At 40.1% G+C, this 27,008-nt stretch overlaps 1 protein-coding gene across 1 annotated transcript in view; it reads right to left on the bottom strand.

Moving 5' to 3' along the window:
• myo3a (myosin IIIA) overlaps positions 1–27,008 on the bottom strand; it is a 115,433-nt gene that overhangs the window by 62,428 nt on the left and 25,997 nt on the right. Inside the window, exons 7-11 of the mRNA XM_059638945.1 lie at positions 25,412–25,492; positions 23,896–24,019; positions 21,253–21,874; positions 19,910–20,057; positions 5,740–5,846 (exon numbers count right to left, since the gene is read on the bottom strand). Coding sequence (XP_059494928.1) covers positions 5,740–5,846; positions 19,910–20,057; positions 21,253–21,874; positions 23,896–24,019; positions 25,412–25,492 — 1,082 coding nt within the window. The remainder of the gene's footprint in view (positions 1–5,739; positions 5,847–19,909; positions 20,058–21,252; positions 21,875–23,895; positions 24,020–25,411; positions 25,493–27,008) is intronic.

Raw genomic sequence — 27,008 nt, 5'->3', positions numbered from 1 at the left:
TTACCTATTGGAAAATTATCCTTTCACAGTTTACGTATCCATGTTAGTGTTGGATAGTAGATAATGCATTTACAACACAGTGGGGGACACAATTTTAAATTGATGTACAAAATAATACCTACTAAAATACTTACCATGGAAGTAATTTACTTATTACAGTTCTGCAAAATGGCTAGGAGAAGGAAGCTTGTCTTGAAATAGTATACAGAAGCACAGGCACGTAAATGTACAGAGTTTTTTTATGTTTTAATTTCATGTTTTGTACCAGTCATATAGAGTGAAGTTCTTGTTCTGAAATTGGGACATAGGGAAGTAAGGTAATTGTCATGAGTTAGAAGTCCAACTTGACTTTAACCTGGGACAATTTGGAAACATCAGGCCAGGAAGAAGAAGGGGAAGATCCAAAGAACCAAAATGGATCCACATTCTTGCACCTCTGACCCTAATATTGCATTGATACCATCATAATGTGTTTAAGTGTCTACAAGCTTTGTTATGCATTCCCATGACCACTTTAATTAAAATTGTCTAAGTATGTATTATAGATAAGTTATTGATTTTATATACTTTGAGCAAATATCCTCTAAACAATGAAAACTAAACTGTGCAAAATCCTTAGGCTTTTAGATAATCAAAATTTGACTGCATATTATCATGAGTGAGATAGCTGGTATTGTCTTTCAGTACATTTAATGAAAACATGAACAGATAAAATGTAAAGGCGTCCTTTTGTCACTGTGACAGTTTATACTTTTGTAAAATATCCCCTGGGCACTGGAGAGGCTGCAAATAATAAATATTGATGTAACGGACTTACTTAACCTTTCCAGTTTCATATTTACAGAAGGTTAACATTCAACCTGAGGCCAGATTGAAAGTCATATTTCTGTTACCACTAGTCTTGAGATTTACTTAAGAACGCCTAAATGCAAACGTCCTGTAATGTTACTGTGGGGCCACGGTTGCAAAGAATTGTAAAATGATACAGCACCAAGGGAGCTCATTCAGCTCATTTGATCATTTTCAGCTCTTTGAAAGACCTATCCAATGCACACCCGCAACATGCACGCATGACATGTTCTGTGACAGCTACAACATCTAAAAATATTGCACTACACTCAATGATACACTTTTGTCTCTTAGGACAATGTAGGGCGAAATTAGGTAGTAGAAACACATTGGATTGTCAAAGATACACCTGCATTCTCAAGCTAAAATAACAGAGTGTAATCTGCCCAGGTAAGGGTCAAAGTCCAAGAGGGCAGTAATGGTGAAGATACACAGTCATTAGATTTCACTTGGATAGCAATTATTTCAGGTGCTGACATTGCCTATATATTGAGAATTGGATGAAGGTAAAATATGCACTTGGTGATGCACAGGGCATAAGAGCATTGTGGTCATTCAGTGACTAAAATGCAGCACCCTCTTAGCTCTTTGGGGGGGGGGGGCACAGGTGCACTTCTTGCTGGGGGAAAGAAAAGTGGACCCAATAAAAATGAACTAAATTCCCTCAAATAGCCAGTGAGTTGTAAAAGCAAGTACCTATTAACAAACCACATCATAGAGGAATAATCTTTCAATAATCTTGCAAAACATTAAATCAAGTGGCTGAGATAAATGGTTTCTATTAATTGAAACTCAGCAAAACATTCATAATGCACTTAGTTGTTAAACAATACCAATGCGACTTAAAACAATGGAGCCCACTGTAACTGAAATACTTTTTTTTCCCATTTCAAAACAATTGCTTTGTCAAATAATTCCAGAAGCAGGAGGCTGTTTAGTCCCTCGCTTATGACTAGAATTCATCTGGTCTTCCTGGCACGTCTGAAGTGCCATAAGTCAAATTGAAGGGCTTGACTGCTCCAGTTTTATTTGGGGGTCATAGGGAGGTTGTGGTTGAGGTAAACTGCCCAGACAAAAAAATTGAGCTAGTAGGGGCAAGAATGTGGTGCAGTTTGTCTAACTATCACTTTATCCCACATCGGTAAAATCCACCAGAAACCAGTAGAGTCCCAGAATCATGTTAATTCTGCCATTTTTAAAGGGGTCCTCAGTGAGCTTGAGTCATCAGAACCCATGCTAGAAAGTTAGTGTTCAGGCACAGCAAATAATCAAAATGGAAATGCTCTTTATCATAAGTGATTGGTGTACAAAAGAAGTCTTGTCACAATTGTATCGGTGTATTTGGTGAGATCTAATTTGAAGTGTATAGTTCTGGTCTCCCGATTTGAAGAAGGATATATTTGCATTGAAGGTGGTTCAGCAAACGTTAACTTGACGGGCTTCCAGGATGAGAAGCATGTTCTACATTAAGAAGTTGAAGGAATAGCCAAGGTCTTTTACCTGGGGTTAGGGATTCTAAAACTAGAGGGCATACATTTAAGGTGAGAGGAGAAAGATTTAAAAGGGACTTAAAGGGCAACATTTTCATGCAGAGGGTGGTGCATGTATGGAATGAGCAGCCACAGGACATGGGTGGAAGCGGGTACAATTACATCATTGAAAGGCATCAGGATGGGTACATGAATAGGAATGGTTTAGAGGGATATGGGCCAAATGCTGGCAAATGGGACTAGATCAGTTCAGAATATCTAGTAGGCATGGACGAACAAAGAACAAAGAAAATTACAGCAAAGGAACAAGCCCTTCGGACCTCCAAGCCTGCACCGATTGAGATCCTCTGTCTAAACCTATCATCTATTTCCTAAGGGTCTGTATCCCTTTGCCTCCTGTACCTGCCCAGATACATCTTAAAAGACACTATCGTGTCTGCGTCTACCACCTCTGCTGACAACACATTCCAGACACCCACCACCCTCTGTGTAAAGAACTTTCCACGCATATCTCCCATAAACTTTCCTCCTCTCACTTTGAACTCAAGAACCCTAGTAATTGAGTCCCCCACTCTGGGAAAAAGCTTCTTGCTATCCACCTGGTCTATACCCCTCATGATTTTGGAGACCTCAATCAGGTCACCCCTCAATCTCCATCTTTCTAATGAAAATAATCCTAATCTACTCAACCTTTCTTCATAGCCAGCGCCCTCCAGACCAGGCAACATCCTGGTGAACCTCCTCTGCACCCTCTCCAAAGCATCCACATCCTTTTGGTAATGTGGCGACCAGAACTGTACACAATACACTAAATGTGGCCAAACCAAAGTCTTCTACAACTGTAACACGACCTGCCAACTGTTGTACTCAATACCCCATCCAATGAAGGAAAGCATGCCGTATGCCTTCTTGACCACTCACAAGTTGGACTGAAGTGTCTGTTTACATGCCGGACAACTCTATCAATTTGGCCTATACTCCCTGGAAGTTAGAAGTATGAGAGGTGATATCATTGAACCATAACACAGCCTGTAGGTGCTGAGCAGGGTAAGCACTGGGAATCTAGAAAATGGAGGCACAACCTCAGGATAAGGTTAGAATCATTAATGGCTGAAATGAAATGAAATATATTCACTGGAAAGGTTGTGAATTTTCAGAATTCTTCATGACAAAAAATTGTGGATGCTCAAACATTGAGTATGTTTAAGGTTGAGATAGACAAATTTTTGATTTGATTTTTCAGAAAATATGCAATTGGTGGGAAAGTGGGGTTGAGGCAGTATATTGGCTTTTATAATATTGAACAGTGTAGTGTACAGAGCTTGACTTTCAACTCAGGTATAGATAATTTTTGGGAACCAACCTTATGCTACATCTAGGTCACCCATGAAATATTATCTTCAAATGTAAATTGCCTAGCTGAGCCAGCCAGTGACAAACATAGCTTACAATTGGTGATCCGAAGCATTACCAGGATACAGGCGCTGATGAAAAATATGATCATTAAAACCAGGCAGCAGTCATGATGGGGTCTCCTGCTGCATTGCAGAAGCAAGGGGACAGACCACTAAACGACTGGATGCTTTTGCATGTTCAAATGGCTAACTGAATGTTGACTTAAGATATACTATCCAATCTCACAGAATGGCTCCTCCCATCACTTCCCCAGTCAATAAAATATTCCATGTTCAAAAATAGTAGTTACTTTCTCTCCACGCTGAAATGGGCAGTTTTGCATGAGTTTGGACCAGAATAGTCAGGTTTGGTGATTCTTTTGGCTCTCCCTTGCCCAATAACACACACCTCTTGAAGTTTACAGTAAAGGGGTAACTCTATCAACATCCTAATAGCTATTGAGCATGTGTGTAAGGATCCATGTTATGATGATAGCATATCAGATGGAACTGAGACCTGGTGGAAAAAATCACCAGTAAAATTATGCCTCTCTATGTGATTTATAGGCAACACATTTTTTCCAGTTTGGCTTGTGTTCAGTTCTTTAATGCCTCAAGCTCCTGATGAAATTCCAACACTTAATTAATTAGAGGTGAATGGGCTCCTAGTTCATTTCTCCTCCCTCACTTTGAGCATTCCAATGTTTTCCACAGGCATCAGAACATTGATACACCAAATCAACATATGTTTTTCAATGCATTCCCTGCTCTTTTTCTTGCCCCCAGAGGCGATAGAAAAGGCTGGTAATGGTCTATTCTCGCTTCTCTTTCGTAAAAAAAATTCTTCTATTATTTCGTCTTCAGACCAGACTTCAGAAGAAGGTTAATCGATTTACATTAGAAAATTCTTGGTTCATTTCAAAGCCTGAAGTCCTTTCAAGCCCTCACACTTACTCCTCCTGCTTCTCTCTGGCCATCTCATTGACCTTCCTTTAGCAATGAAGGACCTGAAAACAGCAAGATGTTGCTATAATATGTTGAGCCATTGCATTGAAGGAGCTAAATACAAATATTTATTGGCACATTTACTTACATAGCCATTGGCAATGGGATTCTAGGCATGCTGTCTGGGTCAAGTTACAACTGCTGCAGTTGGGAAATTTCAATAAAACCCCCTTACAGAACTGTAGATGTTGAAATATCATTTCTCCCTGCTTCCTTCTTAGAGCAGATCATCCTACTCAGTGTGACCCCTGCTCCTTCTCCCAGTAATGCTTAACTTCAAGAAGAAGGTCCACTGATTCACTAATGTCTGCAGGAATAAATTTGTCTATTGATAAAAGTCAGTAAAATGCACTTCACTTCCTTAGATTTTTGAAACTTGGAAGAACTATGCAAAGCTGCAGAAATCTACACAATTGCATCAACTGCCAGAAGAACTGAATGGAGTATCTTGTAATTAGTTGGTAATCTTTTTATATCGTATACATGCTACTTATGTCCAGTTGTGTGAGAAGAAATTAGCTGAAATGAGGAGATTCAAAATGGCACAATGACTGATGCCAAGATCAGTTTGCATACTTCCATTAGACATTAAGTATTCCTTCAGCAAACTCTTTCATGGCATTCAATGCTCCTCATCAGAAGTGTACGCATGTATCATATGGAAACTAAGGACATAATTGCATCCAAAAACTGGTTGCTATCATGTCGAATTTCATCTCCAAAGAATCAGATTATTTTGTGATAAATGGAAGAGGATGAAAGGGAGCTTTCATTAATGTTTGCTCACTACAGTTGGGAGAACCAAAACATGATTTAAAAGGAATGTATAAACATATGAAAAAGAAGGCTTGAAAAATATGAAATGGATAAAAGGCAAGTGCAGGAAATAAGGAGTCAAGTTAAAAAGTTTAAGGTGAACAGTTAGCACCAGGAGGTATGCTGAATTGCATTTCCGTAAAATAGTTACAATAAACTTGACACGATGCACTGTTGTGACTTACGTGAACGAGGTTGTAGTAGGTGCTGTCTTCAGGTGTATTTAATGTCTTTGGTGGTTGTGTTCGCCTGGGGGTTCTTTGCTGTTTCTGATCAGATCCTTTATTTGGACCTAAAGAAGGGGGAAGCAGTTAATTTTCCCTCACCACATTCCTCCTGAAAGCCAAATAAATTTCACAAGTGAAGATCTCCTTTCAAAAAGACTTGTTTAAAGTTCAATGCAGAAAAAATTCATACCAATGCCAAATTTTGAATTTTGTCTCTGAGCTTGTTCTCAATGCATTCACTCTTCTCCTGACCTCTTTGTCACCTTTGCTGCTCCACTTTCCTTGTCCTCCATCTGGATCACACAAGAACTCTGTTCACTGTCTCAATCATTTCTTGATTTTGCTATCTCAGTGCCCGACTACGAGTTTAGTGTACTGTAAGTACTTGAAATGGGATTACAATGCACTTTTTCAAGTTGTCTTGACAAACAAAGACATTTTCAAATAGTCAAGTTGACTCCATATTGAGTTTCCAAATTGTTGTTTCATGTTAATGATCAGATGTAGTCAGATGTACAATGAGAAAGTATTCACACTTGTTGTGTTGTATGGTACCAACATCTTTGGTTTTGTAATAGATTACCAGCAAATAAAAGAATGCAGCATAGAAGAATTAATAAATACTTTCATAATTCAATACTAATTTTCACATTGTGGCTTCTCTGTGCAATCCATCTAGTCCTAATGTGAGTGCAGTCACACAAACCACCCAGCATTTGCTAATGCCACTCTGTGATCATCTGGTTGCAGGTGACAGAAACATCCTGCAGTGTTAGGCTATTCTATATGGTCTTCATCCATGGGGTAAGTGACTGTCTTCTGTTGAACTTATCACATCTTGGAGTTTAGAAAAATGGGACTTTGACTTGCTGAAAGGTGTATAATTTGGAGGGCGCTTGATTGGGTAGATATTGAATGAACGTTATCCCTCTTGGGTACAGGTTTACTGGAACTAGAGAACATAGTTTCAGAACAGGAGGTTGCCCATTTAAGATGGAGGTGAGGAGGAGTTTCTTCACTCACTGGGTCATGAATCATCGGAACTCTCCACCCAAGGCAGCAGAGGAATCTGGGTCATTGAATCTGAGTCATTCAGGGCGGCACGGTGGCTCAGTGGTTAGCACTGCAGCCTCACAGCACCAGGGGCCCTGGTTCAATTCTAGCCTCGGGCGACTGTCTGTGTGGAGTTTGCACATTCTCCCCCTGTCTGCGCGGGTTTCCTCCGGGTGCTCTGGTTTCCTCCCACAGTCCAAAAATGTGCAAGTTAGGTGGATCGGCCATGCTAAATTACCCGTAGTGTTCAGAGTTGTATAGAGTTCTCAGGGGATGGGTCTGGGTGGGATGCTCCAAGAGGTGGTGTGGACTTGTTTGGCCAAAGGGCCTGTTTCTACACTGTAGGGAATCTAATCTAATCTAATATATTTGAGGCTAAGGCAGACTGATTTCTGATCTACGAGCGAGTCAAGTTTTATGAGAAACAGGGAGGAAAATGGAGGTAAAGCCAAACTGAATGTCACATGGACTGCACTGGTCTAAGATAGTGGTTCAGCACTGTATTCACAAGGGCAATTAGCAATGTACTTATTAGTGCTGGCCAAGTCAATGATATGCACATCGCGTAAAAGGATACAATAAATCATCAGCAATGATATATCTGAAGTAGGCTCAAGGGCCATATGGCCTACATATTTCCTGCCTCTATTTCTAATTTTTTCATGTTTTACAGCAAGCAATAACACCGGGAATAAAAATTGCTGAGTCTGTGGAGTGTAGCTGAGCACTGATCTTGGATGATTGAATGCATTTTCATTTTGTTGCTGTAGTCTCAGCAGCATCCACTGCCCAATGTTGGCTGACAACAAGGCTAACTGTCAACCAGATTTCTAGGTCAAGACTTCCTCATAGACTCCGTAGTCTGAACCACACTGAATTAATTTAGGCACTTCCTGGTGTAATATCATGGCAGTTAGGCAGCTTCTGAGTTGGTGGGCTCATAATTCATTTTTCCATTAGGAAAGCATGTGTTGGGGAATCCTATAAAATCCATATTATTATTTTCTAAGGTCCATATTACGTTGTTTCAATGAAAATAGGTCTACAGAGTTTCAGGTCCTTTCCGTGTCATGCAACTAATATCCCAATAGCCCTTTTAAATTTGTCTTCATCTGGTTTCCCTCTTTCATATAGTATACACATCGCCCATTTAGTCATTAAATATGTAGCTAAAAAATATATATATAGGCTGCCATAACTTTGGCCAGTACAAGTTTTATCTAGCTACATTTGCAAGCCCTAGCTTCCTCATTAGAGTCACCCGCTCTCCTCTTCCCTGTGGGGTAACTCATCGTTTGTTCTAACAGTATTAATTGTTTACAAATATCATTGCTGACCGTATTAGTTGCCAGTATAACAGATATAAGAATGCTATGATGGATGAGGGTAATTTAAAACCACACTGGTGTAAAATTATTACATGTATTCATCAGGTTTTGTGTCATCAACTAGTAGCCTTTCATAGGGATTGTAGAAGACTGCAATAATACACAAATCCAATTAAGATTAAATTTCCTATTGGGAAAAACATATTGCTTTTCTACATTATTTCTAATTGAGTAGAACAGTTAAGATACAATTACATTTAATAAAATGGTTTAATATTAATAAAAAGTTGGCATTTAGAAACATTACACGTTTTTAAAATAAATGAGGCTGAAGAACTGTTGGAAATCTTTACTTCATTTTCTTTGTGAAGATCTTGTTTTGGAATATAAGTAATGATAAAGAGATTTTCATGGACTGGCGCAAGGAAAATCGTTTTATTTTAATTTGTTTAGGGAGTGTGGGGTTCAGTGGCTGGGCCAGCATTTATTGCGCATCCCCAAGTGCTGTTGAAGTGATTGTGAACTGCCTGCTTGAATTGTTGCAGTCCATTTAGTATAGGTACAGCCACAATGCCACTGTGGAGGGAGTTCCTGAATTTTGATTTGGTGAATGACTTCGAGGGGAACTTCCAGGTTGGGCTATCATTCAAGAGAAAGACACAATACAAAAAGTTTGAATGATCCAGAAATGAAAATAAAACTTTGAATGTGCTTTTCTTTCATAACTTTTTTTTATTTCCACCTTCAAAACAATTCTATGACAGGACAGTCTACCGGAATTCGTGGTTTCAAAGCTTGTAATTTTTGAGACATACCTCAATTGACAAAACCAAAAAAGAAATGGAAACTCTGGGTTTCTAGAGAAATTAAGACTGAAACTAAAATTGCTAACCAAAATTGCTAACTAAAATTGGGAACTGGAGCTAATTGAAACTAGATAGAAGGGCACAACCATCTGAGCTCAGATAGTCATATAATACAAGCACGCTTATCACAACAGAGATTGGATTCAGGCTTGGTAAGCAGACAAATCCACAGTTGCTGCTTCTTTTTCAGTTCCTTGAAGATCCTATTAATGGATGAATGCCATCAAAACCACTCTGAGTAGAGTTGGCAAGGTTCTGCAAATGCATGCTGTTTTGGTGAAGACCATACCCATGGAGCTTTGCAATGCTAGTTTCCTGTTACTTTCTGGAAAGAAAGAGGTATTTAAATTGTTTGTGAGAAAGACGTGCATGTTAAAGGACCTTTGGAACAGCCATTAATGACTGTGGATTGCTGAGTAAATTCGCAAATATTGTCTGTGTCATTTAACATCCAATTTATACTTGCCACAACTTTGCTGTTCATTAACGTTTAAATTATGTTGATTTGGGTTTGATTGGTACAGTAAAAGTTTTAAAAAGTGAATTCCTGGCTTTTGAGTTTTCCATTAAAAAGTCAGTTCTTTCATGCTTTCGGTTTCAAAGGAGATCATAACAACGCATAACTGTTTTTGATACATCATGGGACATAACTAACCAATAATATTACAGAAGAGAGAGACATATTGCCAAAGTTCTTCATAGAACATATAGAACTTAGAACAGTACAGCACAGAACAGGCCCTTCAGCCCACAATGTTGTGCCGACCATTGATCCTCATGGATGCACCCTCAAATTTCTGTGACCATATGCATGTCCAGCAGTCTCTTAAATGACCCCAATGACCTTGCTTCCACAACTGCTGCTGGCAACGCATTCCATGCTCTCACAACTCTCTGCGTAAAGAACCTGCCTCTGACATCCCCTCTATACTTTCCACCAACCAGCTTAAAACTATGACCCCTCGTGCTAGCCATTTCAGCCCTGGGAAATAGTCTCTGGCTATCAACTCTATCTATGCCTCTCATTATCTTGTATACCTCAATTAGGTCCCCTCTCCTCCTCCTTTTCTCCAATGAAAAGAGACCGAGCTCAGTCAACCTCTCTTCATAAGATAAGCCCTCCAGTCCAGGCAACATCCTGGTAAACCTCCTCTGAACCCTCTCCAAAGCATCCACATCTTTCCTATAATAGGGCGCCCAGAACTGGACGCAGTATTCCAAGTGCGGTCTAACCAAAGTTTTATAGAGCTGCAACAAGATCTCACGACTCTTAAACTCAATCCCCCTGTTAATGAAAGCCAAAACACCATATGCTTTCTTAACAACCCTGTCCACTTGGGTGGCCATTTTAAGGGATCTATGTATCTGCACACCAAGATCCCTCTGTTCCTCCACGCTGCCAAGAATCCTATCCTTAATCCTGTACTCAGCTTTCAAATTCGACCTTCCAAAATGCATCACCTCGCATTTATCCAGGTTGAACTCCATCTGCCACCTCTCAGCCCATCTCTGCATCCTGTCAATGTCCCGCTGCAGCCTACAACAGCCCTCTACACTGTCAACGACACCTCCGACCTTTGTGTCGTCTGCAAACTTGCTGACCCATCCTTCAATTCCCTCGTCCAAGTCATTAATAAAAATTACAAACAGTAGAGGCCCAAGGACAGAGCCCTGTGGAACCCCACTCACCACTGACTTCCAGGCAGAATATTTTCCTTCTACTACCACTCGCTGTCTTCTGTTGGCCAGCCAATTCTGTATCCAAGCAGCTAAGTTCCCCTGTATCCCATTCCTCCTGACCTTCTGAATGAGCCTTCCATGGGGAACCTTATCAAATGCCTTACTGAAGTCCATATACACCACATCCACAGCTCGACCCTCATCAACGTTTCTAGTCACATCCTCAAAAAACTCGATAAGTTTTGTAAGGCATGACCTACCCCTCACAAAGCCGTGTTGACTGTATTTGATCAAGCCATGCTCTTCCAGATGGTCATAAATCTTATCCCTCAGAATCCTTTCTAACACCTTGCAGATGACAGACGTGAGACTTACCGGTCTATAATTGCCGGGGATTTCCCTATTTCCTTTCTTGAAGAGAGGAATTACATTTGCCTCTCTCCAGTCCTCAGGTACGACTCCAGTGGAGAGCGAGGATGCAAAGATCTTCGCAAGTGGCGAAGCAATTGCATTTCTCGCTTCCCAAAGCAGCCGAGGACAAATCTGATCCGGGCCTGGCGACTTGTCAATCTTAATGTTTGACAAAATTTCCAGTACATCAGCTTCCTCTATCTCTATCCATTCCAGCATGCACACCTGCTCTTCAAAGGTTTCATTCACTACACAGTTCGTTTCTTTCGTAAAGACAGAAGCAAAAAACTCATTTAGGGCTTCCCCTACCTCCTCAGGCTCCACACACAAGTTCCCTATGCTATCCCTGATTGGCCCTACTCTTTCTTTGACCATTCTCTTATTCCTCACGTAAGTGTAAAATGCCTTTGTGTTTTCCCGGATTCCTTCTGCCAAGCCTTTCTCGTGCCCCCTCCTGGCTCTCCTCAGACCATTTTTGAGCTCCTTCCTTGCCTGCATGTAATCCTCTCTAGCTGAACTTGACCCTAGCTTCCTCCACCTTATGTAAGCTACCTTCTTCCTTTTCACTAGAAGCTCCACCGCTCTCGTCATCCAAGGTTCCTTTATCTTACCCCTTCTTGCCTGTCTCAGAGGGACATATTTACTCATCACTCCCAACAACTGTTCCTTAAACCATCTCCACATGTCTATAGTTCCCTTACCATGGAACAACTGCTCCCAGTCCATGCTTCCTAACTCGTGTCTAATCGCATCATAGTTTCCTCTTCCCCAATTAAATATCCTCCCATTCTGCCTAATCCTCTCCTTCTCCATAGCTATGTAGAATGAGAGAGTGTTATGGTCACTATCACCAAAATGCTCTCCCACCACAAGATCTGATACCTGCCCCGGCTCGTTTCCGAGCACCAAGTCTAGAATGGCCTCTCCCCTCGTCGGCCTGTCAACGTACTGCGTTAGGAAACCCTCCTGAACACACCTTACAAAAACAGCTCCATTCAAATCTTCTGCTCGAAGGAGGTTCCAATCAATATTAGGAAAGTTAAAGTCACCCATTACAACAACCCTACTGCGTGCACACTTTTCCAAAATCTGTCGACCTATGCTTTCTACAATCTCCCTGCTGCTATTGGGGGGCCTGTAGTAAACCCCTAACGAGGTGACTACTCCCTTGCTGTTCCTAATTTCCACCCATACTGACTCAGTAGGCAGATCTTCCTCGACAATGGAAGCTTCTGTAGCTGTGATACCCTCTCTGATTAGTAGTGCTACACCCCCACCTCTTTTTCCCCCCTCCCTATTCTTTTTAAATGTTCTAAACCCTGGAACATCCAGCAACCATTCCTGCCCATGAGAAACCCATGTCTCTGTTATGGCCACAACATCATAGCACCAGGTACTGATCCATGCTCTAAGTTCATCACTTTTATTCCTGATACTCCTTGCATTAAAGCAAACACACTTTAACCGATCCCTTGGTTCCTTCCCAGGAAAATCCTTCCCACTAGCTGGTCTACCTCTTGCTACTGCCTCACCTGCATCAACGCTCACCTCTGGTATACAGCTCAGGTTCCCACCCCCCTGCCATACTAGTTTAAACCCTCTCGAACTACTCGAGCAAACCTTCCACCCAGGACATTGGTCCCCTTCCAGTTCAGATGCAACCCGTCCTTCTTGTACAGGTCCCACCTTCCCCAGAAGGCATCCCAATTATCAACATATCTGAAGCCCTCCCTCCTACACCAGCTGCGTAGCCACGTGTTCAGCTGCGCCCGCTCCCTGTTCCTCACCTCGCTATCTCGTGGCACCGGTAGTAAACCAGAGAACACTACTCTGTTCGTCCTGCTCTGCAGCTTCCATCCTAATCCCCTGAAATCACTTTTTATATCCTCAAACCTATTTCTGGCTATATCATTTGTGCCAATATGTAACACGATTTCTGGCTGTTCGCCCTCCCCTTTCAGAACTTTATACACCCGATCGGAGACATCTTGTACTCATCAGGAAAAATGCAAGAATTTCAAATTTCAATCACACCAACTTATGCTGTCAGAAGGAAGGTGCTGATCGGAGGGCAAGTCAACTCTGATTTGTGATGCATCACAATCGAGGCAACAACATGGCCCACCCACCATTAGGCCTGCTCATGAAAAATAAATGATAAGACAGCAGCCATAGAGCATTGTCACTTTTCATTTGTCTGTACTTTATGAAGTAATTCAAGTCAGTTTTGCCAGTTTCAAATAAATTTAAACAAAAATTGTAGAAGTCATTTTATCTATGCAATGCTACGCTCCCGTAATAGGATTTAATTCAAATTTTGGTAACCGGAGGTCCTCTGCCAGGAGCGTAGCAAAATGTGACAAAACAATATAAAAGGATTCAGGGCCATGAGCACAACCCATTCTGTCCTTAAAGTTCTATCCTGGAACTAAGCCGAAGTAAAAAAGACTGAGATGTTCAGACATGCAGTTTTGGTTGTAACTAAAAGATCATAAAATAGCTGAGAAATTGTCTTCTGTCTCTTAATGGGAACATGTAACTGAGCAGAGGCACTTCTTTTTTGTTCTCTATTTCTACTCCCAGCCGTTCAGAGCCATAAAAACACCATTAGGTTTTAGGTTTACATAAAAGACTCAGATTTTTAACTATTGTTTTACGACATCTATTAAGTTAATGGTCCATTTTCGAATGGAAGTTGGAAAACTGTTCAGTTGACCAATTATCCTAAAGAATAACATTTGCAGAAACGCCAAGCTCTGGGGCATATAGAAGTCAGTTTAAGAGCTAGCTGTGAGATCTGACTGGAGAACTCCTTAATCCACTGGGTAGCAATGAGACACCAGACTTCATTCAATGAATAAAGGGCAGGGGAGTCAAGATGCTGTTTTGACAATGATTGTTAAGACTAACATGGTAATTATTTGTAAAGATGATGATATGACCTATGTTATTGATGAAAGATAGATTGAGTTCTGGCAACTTATCAATAAAGCCACTTTTGTAAACAACTAGTTCTGCCTCTGGGAAAGTCCAGATGGCACTTGTAATTCACAATTCTGTTTTCCTTCCTGAGTTTTTCAATGCAGACTTATTTATCCTTTTGCTCATTGTAGTCAATTAATGGTCTGGTTTATTCCAGAAATAGCTTATTGTATACTTGGCTATATATTTTTACTTTATATATGTACGATAATACTTTATTTCAGTTGATGGGGCAGCATTGTCTGGAAGTCTAACTCAGCCCTTACATGTGTATTAGCTCCATATGGAGTGTCAATTTTCTCAGTTCCTTGCTGCTGAAAATAGCATCTCTATAACTATTTGTTTCAGAATGTCTCATGTTAATGCAGGTTACACTAGAACGCTTTAATTATATAAATCTTTAGGGCATTGCTTAAACGACGTCAGTACCTGTTTTGCAACATCATTAGGTTTATAGAAAGGTTAGGAGGAAGCAAAAACAAGCATTAGTTAGATGCCTTGTATCTACTGCAGGGCAGCGTAATCTGGGGGTGTAAGTCATGCTCCCTGGTTACATGGTGAGGATTTTCATCACTTGTATGTTGCTTCATTCTCTCTGTACATGCACCAGGGCATACAGCAGATTGCCAGGGGGCTAGTAGCCGTATTCCAGACATATCTATTGATTGTCCCAGGGTAGGGGTTCAGTTAAAGGCCACCCTGCAATGGGAATCCAACACCCACTGCCCCCACCTCCCTTCTACTGCCACCCCCAATGCAAACCCACCCCAAAGTCGTGATCTGGCAGCTTTTCCTGGTCTTGATAAATTCTTAAAGAAGTTAGCGAGAGAGGGCTTCTACACCAAACCTGCTGTTCCTCTGAAGCTGAGTGATCTCTGCTAGGTCAACCTTGAGAGTATGTAATTGGGTAGAGAACTTATTGCCATAGAAATTAAAGGGGATCCTTTGTGAAAATGTAACTTTAGTAACTCTTTTCCCTCTGGTTAATTTTCCACCCCACTGCCACTTCCTATGTTTCCTGCCCCAAAAATGAATACAAATCATTAAATGACAATTTCATATTGAATGAATGTAGAGAACAACAGCTGCGATTGGACTCACAGTGTTTAATCTAATCATTCTAATCCAAAAGACATATCACACGTCACCACATCATTTGCCATCTTATTTGATTTACCATTTGAAGGGGGTGTACTTTGAGCAGCAACAGCAGTAACACAAGTGGCAAACACCCCAGCCATAAGCTGGTTCAGAGGGGAGACGGGATGGAACCACAGATTGAGCTCGAAGGAGTGTGACACCCTCAACATGGGCCAATAGGCAGAGTATCAACTCTCTCACCTTGGCTGACATCTTCATTTTTTAGAAGTCTGTGCCTAGAGGCAGCCTTAAAAGTGGGAGGAACTTCTGTTTGACAGCAGGTTGGATGTTCTGCTCATTACGTATGCATAGATAAAACACCAAGTTTACTGACCTGGCGGGTAGGAAAATCTGCCCACCCCGCTTGCTGGAACCTTCCGCCACCATATTTAAAAAAGGTACAAAAACAAAGTTGCTGGAAAAGCTCAGCAGGTCTGGCAGCATCAGTGGAGGAGAAAACATAGTTAATGTTTGGGGTCCAGTGACCCTTCCTTAGGAAGCACCATCCCTCAAACGACAAGGGAGGTGCCAGTTTGCTCTGTCAGGGAGGAGGGATGACAGACAGGGATTGTCATTTTAAAAAAAAACCTATTTTTCTGATCAAGTTGTTCAGAGATATTATTGCACACCCTAGAGCAGGTGGGACTTAGACACAGACCTCACAGTTCAGTGATAGGGACCTTATCACAGTGCCCCAAGAGAAAAATGCCATCTTAGGACATTTCAGAGGTGCCATCCTGTACCACCTTTCCTCTGCTAGCAATCCAAAAAACGTCTATCAGGTAAACTGAGGATCTCAAATACAAAGGGCCATGAACTGTGCACATGTGTTGCTCTGAATACCCTGATCACATCCAGCCAGGTTCCTGAACAGGAAGGGATTTCACTTCCTCAATGCCCAGTTGATTTGTGACCACAGGCGGATGTTCTTGTGGGTATGCTGCCACTCTCCAGGGAGTTATTTATTGAAACAAAGAAGATTCATAGGGGAAGAAAAAAATGAAAGAACTGCAGATATTGGAAATAAAAAGTGAAAACAGAAATTGCTGGAAAAGTTCAGCAGGTCTGGCAGCTTCTGTGGAGAGAAAGCAGTTCCTCAGAAGAACAAGATTCTGAGGGGATTTGACAGTGTGGATGCAGAAACTTTGCCTCCCCTTGTGAGAGAGTCTAGGATATGAGCCTTTGATCACAGAATAAGGGGTTGCACATGTAAGACAGAGATAAGGACGGGGTTACTAAATGGATGGAACTCCACTGCAGATGGCTGTGGAGGGGCGGGTCATTAAGTATATTCAAGGCCGAGGTATACAGATTTTTGACGAGTAAGGGAATTGAGGGTTATGAATTTTTGCCTCCTCCCAGTTAATGACCCCCTCTCACCGGTACCTCATGAGCGCCAGGCTCTCAAGAAAGGTCATCACTCACATCAGCAGCATCCTTGAGCAACACCTTTTGCCAAATGGAGGTCGGGGTAGACAACAGCTGGGAAAGTAGTCTGTTAGTTACGGGATCTAGCCCTCAGCACTAGCTTCACAATATCCTGACTCTAGTCAGCTGGGGGTACACGGAGAGAGCTGAAGACTAACTGAAGCTGTAATGTGTGTTGATCTGAGGACGGCTGTGCAGGAGAATGCTGGGAAGGTGTGGAGTTTGAAACTTGGTTGTTACCCTGCTCAGGTTTTCTATCCTCTTTAAATCTCTGGGCACTGTCTCCTGGCTCTGTTGTTCTATTCATACACAGGCTGATTCAGCCAGCATTTGTTGCTCATCCTTCATTGCCCTTGAGAAGGGTGCACAATGAGGTTCCACACTTCTTTGGACGCTTCTGTCCACGTCTGTTTGCAAAGCTGTCGTCTTCCACATATGCTTGCAAACATCACTTCATTTTTGTCCCTCAGATCCCACAGCTGGACATCTGGGTAAGAGTTGGAGACTGGGAGGATGGGAAGCTTTCTCAGGTCTCCTTTACATTTATGAAGCCATAGGAATCAATGTACAATTCAGCCATTATAACCCTTTAACTAAAAATCCTGCCTTTGGCAGACTTTACATGTTATATCTGCATCGCTCTCACAGACCAATAAACACAGAAGTGAGATGTTAATTGCATAGCTGAATTGAAGAACACTTCAACACCCCATTGCAATTACAGACAGCTTTCTGGAGTGGCACCTTCAAGTCTATTCCATTGAATTTATGCCTGTTAACTCTGTTTCTCATTCCGTAGCTGTAGTTTGACCTGTTCAGTATTTAGAGTATTTTTTTTCTGTTTCAGGGATAAATGAGTGTGACAGGATGTGAAGTGTTCCTCAGTAACCCTCTCAAATTCAAGTGCTTATTATGTTTTTTTTAAAAGAAGAAAACAACTTCTTTTTGACTATTTTGCCACTTTTTATTTTGAGACATTAAAAAATCCTGAAAGGAATACTTCTTGTTTCAAAAACATTAACAGTACTTCCTATTTCCAAATTCTATTTTTGGCAGTTATCTTTTCCACAATGTCTAATCATTATATTCAATTACAAAATCCCTTTGCCAGAATTCATATCTCTCCGTTATCTTGTTGGTTCCCTGCTTTGCAATGGACTGGAATCACATGGCCCTGTATGTACTTGATACACTTTCAGCTGCTCTTTTTTATATACCCCAGTTCCTTTATTCTACAAGTGAGCATGCAGGCTGGCACCTTCAGGCCTGGATAACTCTCTGTTTCACCCCCACTCTCACCATCCTCCCAAATCTTTTTCCAAATCTATTGTTTCTCACCGTCAGCTAGTTCCACTAAATCCTCTCCCTTTTCTTGCTTAGATTATTGACTTTGGCCATTCACCTCAACTCTTATAAAGCACCTTTGCATATTCTAATTTAGGAAAATCCTCAAAAAAGTGAAAGTTAAGATTTTTGTGCAGTCAGAAAAACTTTGCAGAATTTGAAAGTGGAGGGCACATCTCAAATATGGTCGTCATGCCCTGATTTCTGAAAAATCCCATGTTTTGCCAACAAGAGAACTAGATTGAAGTACAATTCACATGCCACATAAACTCAAACTCAGCAGGACCATTATAACTCAGTGCTGTGTTCAAGGAGGTATTTTGGCTGTTCCAAAGGCCTTAACCCATAATGTGATAGTCATTAATTAACTGAGTAGACATAAATGTTCTTGAAGAATGAATAAGATCTGATTAAATGTCATGATCTGAAGTTTTTTTTAAATCTCATGCTTTTTAAATGTGAAAAAAAGACTGAAACTATCAGGGGGAGCTAAAAAAAATATTTTGACTTCTTTCATTGACAGATTGAGTATAAATATTACCTTCTGATGCAGAGTTGCAACTTGGTCTTTGTTGACATTTCTCAGGGGCTATGATACTGTAACCATACATGTTCATGTGCTAAAGTATTAAATAGAAGCTTGCTTTAAAAGATATCAATCACTGAGGAGACTTAAATATTTTGAATAGGTTCCATATTTTCTGCTGTCAAATGTGAGTTAAGTAAGAGCTTTATTAGATTATGTGATGCTGCTGTGCCTTTCAGAGTTGTGTTCTGTCTTAGATAACAAAGTGTGGGGCTGGATGAACACAGCAGGCCAAGCAGCATCTTAGGAGCACAAAAGCTGACATTTCGGGCCTAGATCCTTTTGGTTTGTTTTAGAGAGGGATTGAGTAACAGGTACAAAGCATTCTAGCAAAAGATCAACAATTTGTGAATCCTTGGTTTTTTTTAAGTTGGAACAATAGAAGCAGCCTAAATGGGTGTGGTCAAGCTCCCAACCACGAACCAGGACTTTTAGTCTTCTCAATTGTAGAAGCTGTTGGGATTGTGAAAAGCTGTCACATCTCTCTTTGCCAATGCTGGAAGCTGGAGTTCCCTCTCTCTCAGAATTGCCTTTTGATATTCTTTCCTCCTCAGTTGGAGAACTACATATGAGGCAATCTGTTTTCTGATTTTGCCTTTTGCCTAGAGTGAATTTATGGAATGTTAGTACATTAGAACAGTTACTGTTCAGTAGTAAAGATAAGTTACTGTTAATTTTTTCAGTCGAGTTAAGTTATTCCAAGTTTCTTTTTCTTTCATTGTATTTTAACTATAGTGTTTGAATAAATTGTGTTTTGCTTAAAGTTTAGTAGTTTTACCAACTAAATTGCACCTGAAATGCAGCACCTCACATTTATCTTTAAAAATAAGAAAAAGTTAGGGTCTAGGCTACCTTTTTAAGATATTTATTTTGGTGGGGGGGGAGGTTGGGCTCTGATCTGGTCCATAGTACCTGTCACAATTTTATTTTGTTTCATCTCCACGTGTCTCCTGACATCTGTCTAAAGTAGATGGGTATTTGGTTATGAAGCTGGAATGGGTAGTTAGAATGGGATCATGAGTTAGCATGGAAATAGTAGTGATAGCAGTATGATTGGCCATTAGAGACATAGGCTTAAAGCACCTATCACAGTGGAGACTAAGTCCTGAGGAACTGAGTGAACTTTCTAACAAGCCTGCCTCTGCACTCACCTACTCCTGTGCTACATATCACCTGCTTTCTGTCAGGTCTAACTTGAGCTGTCAACTTCAGTAGTGAAAGTTTGGCTCCTAATATTTCTTCTCAGGCTGATTTCCCATGAAATGTCTATTATTTTGGAATGTTAAAGTAAATAACAACTGTAGACCAACCTGGTGATGAATTCTGATTTGGTGGGTTTTTCTCTGGTAGTTTTTTCTCAAGTGGTGGATTCTGGTTTTTAAACGTTAGATATTGTGAGCCAAGAACCTCATTCAGCTTCTTCTGAGCCATCAAGAATTCCTCAGAACGTTTTGTTATCTGTCATTAATGAACAGAAACATTTATCAGATTAAAAAATAGCTGGTGAGTCATTTCACATAAACATTAGTTAGAAAGGAAAACTAATCACTTTGAAGTGAATGATTCAATTATATACCACTATTTAAACTGCCTCCTGATATTATGAAAGGAAGGCTGGTATAAATATTCGATTGTAAATAATACTAGTGCATGGAAGAAATATGGGAAGGAATAATTATAGGGATTTACACTAAATTAACCTTTTGAAACATCATAGTTCCCAAAGTATTGAGTATTTAGAAGTAATCTGCCAAAATAATACAGAATGTGGGCTTAAAATGAGTGTTGAGTGTTTCACTGGTTTTACTTCACTTTTGAGGACAAGAAGAAATCTGAAGAATTCTGTTCTGGCAATAGGCCATTAACCTGTTTACCTCCACAATTCTCACTGATCCGAAAATTTCTCCCCTGCAGATGAAGAAAAGTCAACATTGATGTAACCAATTCCAGCTCATGAGGATTAACCTGTAAAAGGTCTGGAAATTTTTTTAAACCAACATGCAAATGCATAGATTGTCTACCTTATAATGTGAACTTTTCATTTATCTAAAGAGTTTAATACTAACAACCTCTAACCTGGATCAATGTTAATGTGATCTTAACCATTAACTTATAATGAGCAGTTAGAATTAAATGATAGTGAAGCATCCAAATTGTTTTAGTAAGTTTTATTGTTTACTTCATTAGTTGTGTTATCAGTTGTCTCAAGTTATTTTCATATCCAGCTTTTGAGTTCAGCTTTTGCTATTTTTGATTTTAAGGTTAATAAGTAATTATTCATGAGTCATTGCCTTGTTTCTTCATTGACCACTTAGCAAGATAGGGTTAATGCATTTACTCAGCAAATACTACTTCAATCTAGATTGATTGAGTGATAAAGAGAAGATGGTTGAGCACGAAAATTAGGCATATTCAATTCTAGGCACAGACTAGACAATAAACCAGAGACAATTCTTTGATAAGGAGTTAATAAGAAGAGGTTAGAGATTTGTCCATTTAAATGTGTTGATTTCAGTCGTGCTTTTTACAAGACACAGCCATGATTTTCTGCTGTGCCAATAGTAACTCTGTATTTCACTGTCAATTTTGAAAGCTAGGCTTTGAAATTTAATGTCCCACAAATGAAAATGTGCAGATCCCTTATGTCACCCACCTGCTTTGAAAAGGTAGCAAACATTTCCCCTTCTCTCTTAGTATTCTCTTCAATTTGTTTTTTTTCCTTAAAGCCTCTGTAATTGCTTTGAATTTTGACTGCTGTGTGTTCTTCATCCTCCTTTGAACTGATTGTTGTGGATTTGTCTTTGATTGTCAAATCTCCATGGCCACCTAATTTCCCCTTCTCCTTTAGGCTTTTATGTTCCCTGGTCTTGCTCTGAATACCTGAGGCACCTGGTTCTTCATTTGGATCCCCATTAGCTACAAAGTGTGGTTTCTGAATTCCTTTGTTTGACACTTTGATTTCTTTTGTTTTAACAGGTACCTTGTTCTCTTGTTGTCTTTTTCTTTCCTGGTGACCTCGATAATTGCTTTTAATAACAATCGCAGCTTTAGTGTCATCTTCCTCCCTTTGTTTTTCTTGGTTGCCATGAATAACTTTTGGGCTTCCGCCTTCTTCACCTTTCACATCCGACATGGTTGTGGCATTGCCCAATGGTGTTCTTCCCATATTTTCCCCAAGTTTGTCTTTAATGCTTTTATTGGATGCTTGATTGTTCTTGATTCTGTCACTCTCTATTATGTTCCTTTCTTGGTCAGAGATATTGGTGTCATACCCTCTATATTAAAGGAAGAGCAGGTCTTATAATTCAACGGCAATTACTTAAGCAATTGTCAAGCATGTTTGTCTTGTCACAGTAAAAAGAAGTTTACATTTGAAGCAATGGATTTGCCTTATTGACACCAGTGCATGAGCTCCATTAGGAAATAAGAAACAAGAACAGGTGTAGGATATTCTACCCCTTTTTCCTAGGTTTGCCACTCAATAAGATCATGGCTGATCTGATTGTGGCCGTAACTCTACTTTCTTGCCCGCACCCACTACCCCATCCACTCCTAACCACCACCTTCCCTTGACTTCCTTGTCAAAATCTGTCTAAAGTAACCTGGGACATATTAAATGATGCAGCATTCACTGCTCACAGGTCAACAGGATTCCAAACGCTAATGGCACTCTAAGGGAAGAAATTCCTCCCTGCCTTTTCCTTAAATGTCAGCCCCTTTACTTTGTTTTTAGGCCCTTGTTCTAAATTTCCCCCATGGGGAGAAAAATTCTCTCAACACTTATCCTAAAGAATTGCACATATTCACAACCATTTGAGGGGGGATTTAGTGGTCTTCCCTATCTCTGTACTAAATATGCAACTTCTTATACTGAGATTAAAATGTTTTATAACCTCAAAGATGTCAATCAAAGCAAACTCTGCAGTTCAGTTGTAGAAAAAGACTCTAGCTGAGTTAATCCTTTAGTAAATCTTGAAGCTCAGCCAAGTGTTCATAATTTAGCCATTTAGAAAAACAGGTATGTGGCCATTTTTGTTAGCAGCTTGAATGAAAATAAGACAGTGAGTTTTCTAAAAATGGACCAGGAATGAAAATAAACAGAAGCAGAAGTACCATGATAAGCAACATAAACCATGAAGTCAGATGAAAGAGGAGAACATCTCAAGAAATGAATCATTAATATATGAGAAATACACTTGATGAGAATTGTTGTTCGAGCAAAACCTTAGAAGGCACAGCAAGGTTGGGAGTTGGGGGCTGATAGTATCATGAATTCAACTCCAGTCAATAGCACAGCCACAGAAACAAAGGCTAAACAGAAGAATCAATAGGATTTCTGAATTGACACCATTGAAGTAAATAGGAAATATGAATATCTATAGCCTAACAAATAGGCAGGTCAAAATGGTAACTCATGAGGCATGTTTAACTGGAACCACACACTGGATACACCAAGACTTAATATTTTATAAATAAACATATTTATTGGTGAAATTGCTGTTAGTCTGTATCATTTTTCTTGGTTTAAATGAAAGATCCTCTAATTTTATATTGTTGATGGAAATTTTTACACTCAGCCAACCCAAAATAGGAAATTGCATGCTGTTACTCAAGATTTACCATTCATGAAATTCAATCATTGAAAAAATGTTGGTGATACACCTACGATTTCTCAATTTTCAGTCAGTAGGCTTTGCAGGAAACACTCCTGACTGAAAGTGCCACAATTAATCAGCTTGTCATAATTGGGTAAAGTGGGCATGTTATTCAGTTACCCACAGCTACCTGCCTGTAAGGTGATGTAATTTCAAACACCCCTGGTGTGAGAATGTTGGTTTATTTCTTTACAGAACCTACAGTTAATAGTGTGAAGAAACTGAGCTGTCACGAAGGTAATGGCAATGGATGATTCAGAAATAAAGTGGAAAATAAATAATTAAAGCAGATACCCCAGCATTGATAGAGTATCAAAAAGCATAAATTATTCTAAAAATGAAATGTGCTCAGGATGCAAATGCTGTCAACAACTAATTGATATGTAAATTGTTCTATCTTCACTCTGTCTTTCAATGTCACCATGTCTCAAACGGTTCTTTTAACTTTCTAGCAGGTCCAATTTTGACCTCACGAGATGCTGTAAACCAGCTGACAGAAAGTTGGTTGTATGTCTTCCATCTGGGCAGGTTTTACTTCCAGTGATGTCAGCCAGGAAGGATCAAAAATAGGTTTACACTTTTTTTCAAAATCAAACTCCCTAGCCCTTGCTGGTTTGGTTCTATTTTCTAATAGGACTTGCATTTTGTTGTTGATGTTCCTCCTGTCCACATAGCCTCTGTAGTGAGCCTGGATTTTAACGGCAGCATTTCTCTTTTCCTCCATCATCTCTTTGTATTCTTTTCTGCACAGGTATCCTCTTGCAGCTAAGGAAAACAAATTGTAATTATTCATTTAATCATTACATAATGCAAAAGTAAGGCGCACCCGTCTTCATTTTCATTTTTGACTATATTAAACTTCTGTTGCCTTTTGCAATGAACTCGAATTTACTGAGAATTCCAAGGTGTTCTACAGAATGTGAGGACAATTCACGTTCAAGAACATCCTAAATTTTAGCTACTGCTACTAGGAAGCTAACATATTACTCAGAATACCCGATTGACTTGTGTCCCCTATTGTACTGTGTCCCTTGTATATTACAGAGCTCAATGTCCTATTGCACAATTGTTCCCATTGTCTTGCAACTTGCTTGGTCTCAGTTGGCTGAATTCAATGGTCCCCAAGGGAGAGATTGTAGGCAGGCCGAGGCAATAATTTGGGCAACAAAGACAATTGGCAACAATTCCTATTGCTTCCTCACCTCTCCCCTTATTTTACCCAAGTGCAGGAGGGATCGGTTGCAAGTTGATTCTCTTAAGGGACCAGTTAATGGTCCCTAAAGAGCATCCTTATACTGCTGTGAATTCCCCCCCCTCCCCCCGCAATATGAAAACCTAATGCCAGGTATCCAGTCCACCTAGTAAAGGCTGGTGATCAGGTGGTATCAGTGAGGGCGTCTCTTGCTTGGGCATCCAGTGCTAATTGGAGGCCCCTCCTCAACCCCAAGGTTCACCACCCTCACTTTTCTCCTGCCAACATCTCCTGTCCAATCTAGACCCTCAACACCTCTCACCAGGGCCTGCCTCGCCTTTAGGGGCTTGGTTTAGAGCTAGAAGTAGCCACTTATTCCAGTGGTGCTGCTAGAGAAGAAAGCTGCCACACATTTTATAGGCCAGCCAGTCTTGAGTTCCTCTGTAAAGGGCAACCAGGTAGTCCTCAGACCAATTAAAGAACCATGGCAGAAGGTTTTTTTATCCATTCACAAGTTGTGGGTTATTTTAGCTTTATATACCAATAAGGTGGCATTTTGGTACAGTGGTTAACACTGCTGCTACATAGCACCAGGGACTCGGATTCAATTCCTGCCTTAGGCAATTGCCTGCGTGGAGTTTGCACATTTTCCGCATGCCTGCATGGGTTTCCACTGATTGCTCCAGTTTCCTTCCACATTCCAAAGGCATGCAGGTTAGATGGATTGGCCATGGCAAATTGCACTCTACTGTCCAGGCATGTGCAGGTTAGGTGGATAAGCTGTGGGAAATGTGGTTTATAGGAATAGGATGGGAGGTACGTCTAGAAGGGATGCTCTTCAGAGAGTCACTGCAGACTCAGTGCACCAAATGGCCTCTTTCTGCACTGTTGGGATTCTATTATTCTAGATAATGACTGACCATAAATACAATGCACATGCCTATATGTTTTGTAAAAGTTCTTACCCGCTTGGATTTTAGTGATCTCCTGTTCTAGCTTCTGTTTTTCAGAAGCAATGTTCTTCCTCACCTTGTGCCCTCTATAAGCTGTAAGAGGAGTAATATGTTAATATTTTCATTTACTGACGCATTCTTGGTCATGCTGTGGATAGACCGAATGGCTGCAATGTTGGTGAAATGTTGGCATTCAACTTCATCACTTTGTGAAACTAATGCCAACAGGTTTTGTTAAGTATGGAAATCCACAAGTTGCTTTCAATGACTCCCTGTTCCTCCGCAAAGTTCACTGTTGAAGCTTTTGCAGTTAGAAATATCTACAAATTATTAAATTAAACATATTGTGTGGGGTGGGGTGAAGATTTCTACTTTTATCATCTCATGCCCATTGTAAGGTCTCTTGAAACCATTATGCCTTATTAAATGAAGTTTGATTTGATTGTAACGATGCACAATATCATAATTACTTCAGAGCAGTCTCTCCCTGAAAACTGCTTTTATAATTATTGAATTTCAAATTCCTTCGTACCATGGTAAAATGTCAAGAGTTTAAAAATTAATAAAATATGTTTATTTTATCATGAAATTTGAAGCCAAATAGAAAATTTCAATTTTTATACAACCCAATATACATGCCTTAATCTTTAGTTTGCTTTCGGTAAGGTTATAAAATGTGAATGGGAGAATTTGCTTTCTAGTCCCTGGTTTGCTATCTCTGAGAATTCTTCAACATGACTGAATGCTCAGTTCACTCGATAAAATGAGTGCCGCTGGACTTCGGAGGTCATCTATACATGAAGCCAGAGTGAAACTGCTGTCAGAGAAAGTGAAATTTTTGCCACATGGGTCATTGTGAGAAGTTTTTTTCAAGGTCAGAGATGGCTGCCAGCATTTCAATATGACAACAAAGTTCAAGCCCCTTACTTATCTGTTCTCCCCACAGATGGAGAATAGTGTGTCTTTATGCCATTTTCAGTCTATGTTTTAAATATATCAAGTCTAGTACTACAAAGTGAAATGTCTAACAAAGACAGAAGTTACCAGAAAAGCTCAGCAGGCCTTTTAGCATGCAAAGAGAAATCTTAGTTAACGTTTTGGGGTCTGATGATCCTTCCTCAGAAATGAAATGATGTGGAGGTGCCGATGTCGGACTGGGTGGACAAGGTCAGAAATCACACAACACCAGGTTATAGTCTAACATGTTTATTTGAAAACACTTCTTGCTTGGGCCGAGGCATAAACTTTAGCTTCTATTTTGAAAGACTATCCCTACTCAATTCGAAGAGATAATTTCTCCCCTTTCCCATGCTAATCAACACAGGAATCATTACTACTTCAGGGTAGTTTTGTTGGCCAACATTCCATAAGAACAAGATTCATAGACAATAAATATTGTATTAAAAAGACATACTTCTGTGTATACATGTTTCACTATTTTATAATCTGAGAATGTCCCGAAGAATTTTACAGCCAATGAAGTATTTTAAAGTGTTCTCTCTATTGTAGGAAATGCATTAACCAATTAATTACCAAGTTAATTTATTTATTTATGGCATTTGAGATATAACTATGAACGTTTAACGGTCGATAATAAAAACGCTAAAGC

Source organism: Stegostoma tigrinum, chromosome 2 (assembly GCF_030684315.1).
Source record: "Stegostoma tigrinum isolate sSteTig4 chromosome 2, sSteTig4.hap1, whole genome shotgun sequence".
NCBI lineage: Eukaryota > Metazoa > Chordata > Chondrichthyes > Orectolobiformes > Stegostomatidae > Stegostoma > Stegostoma tigrinum.
Note: the sequence above shows the minus strand (reverse complement) of the source record. Positions and strands in the feature narration are given on the sequence as shown.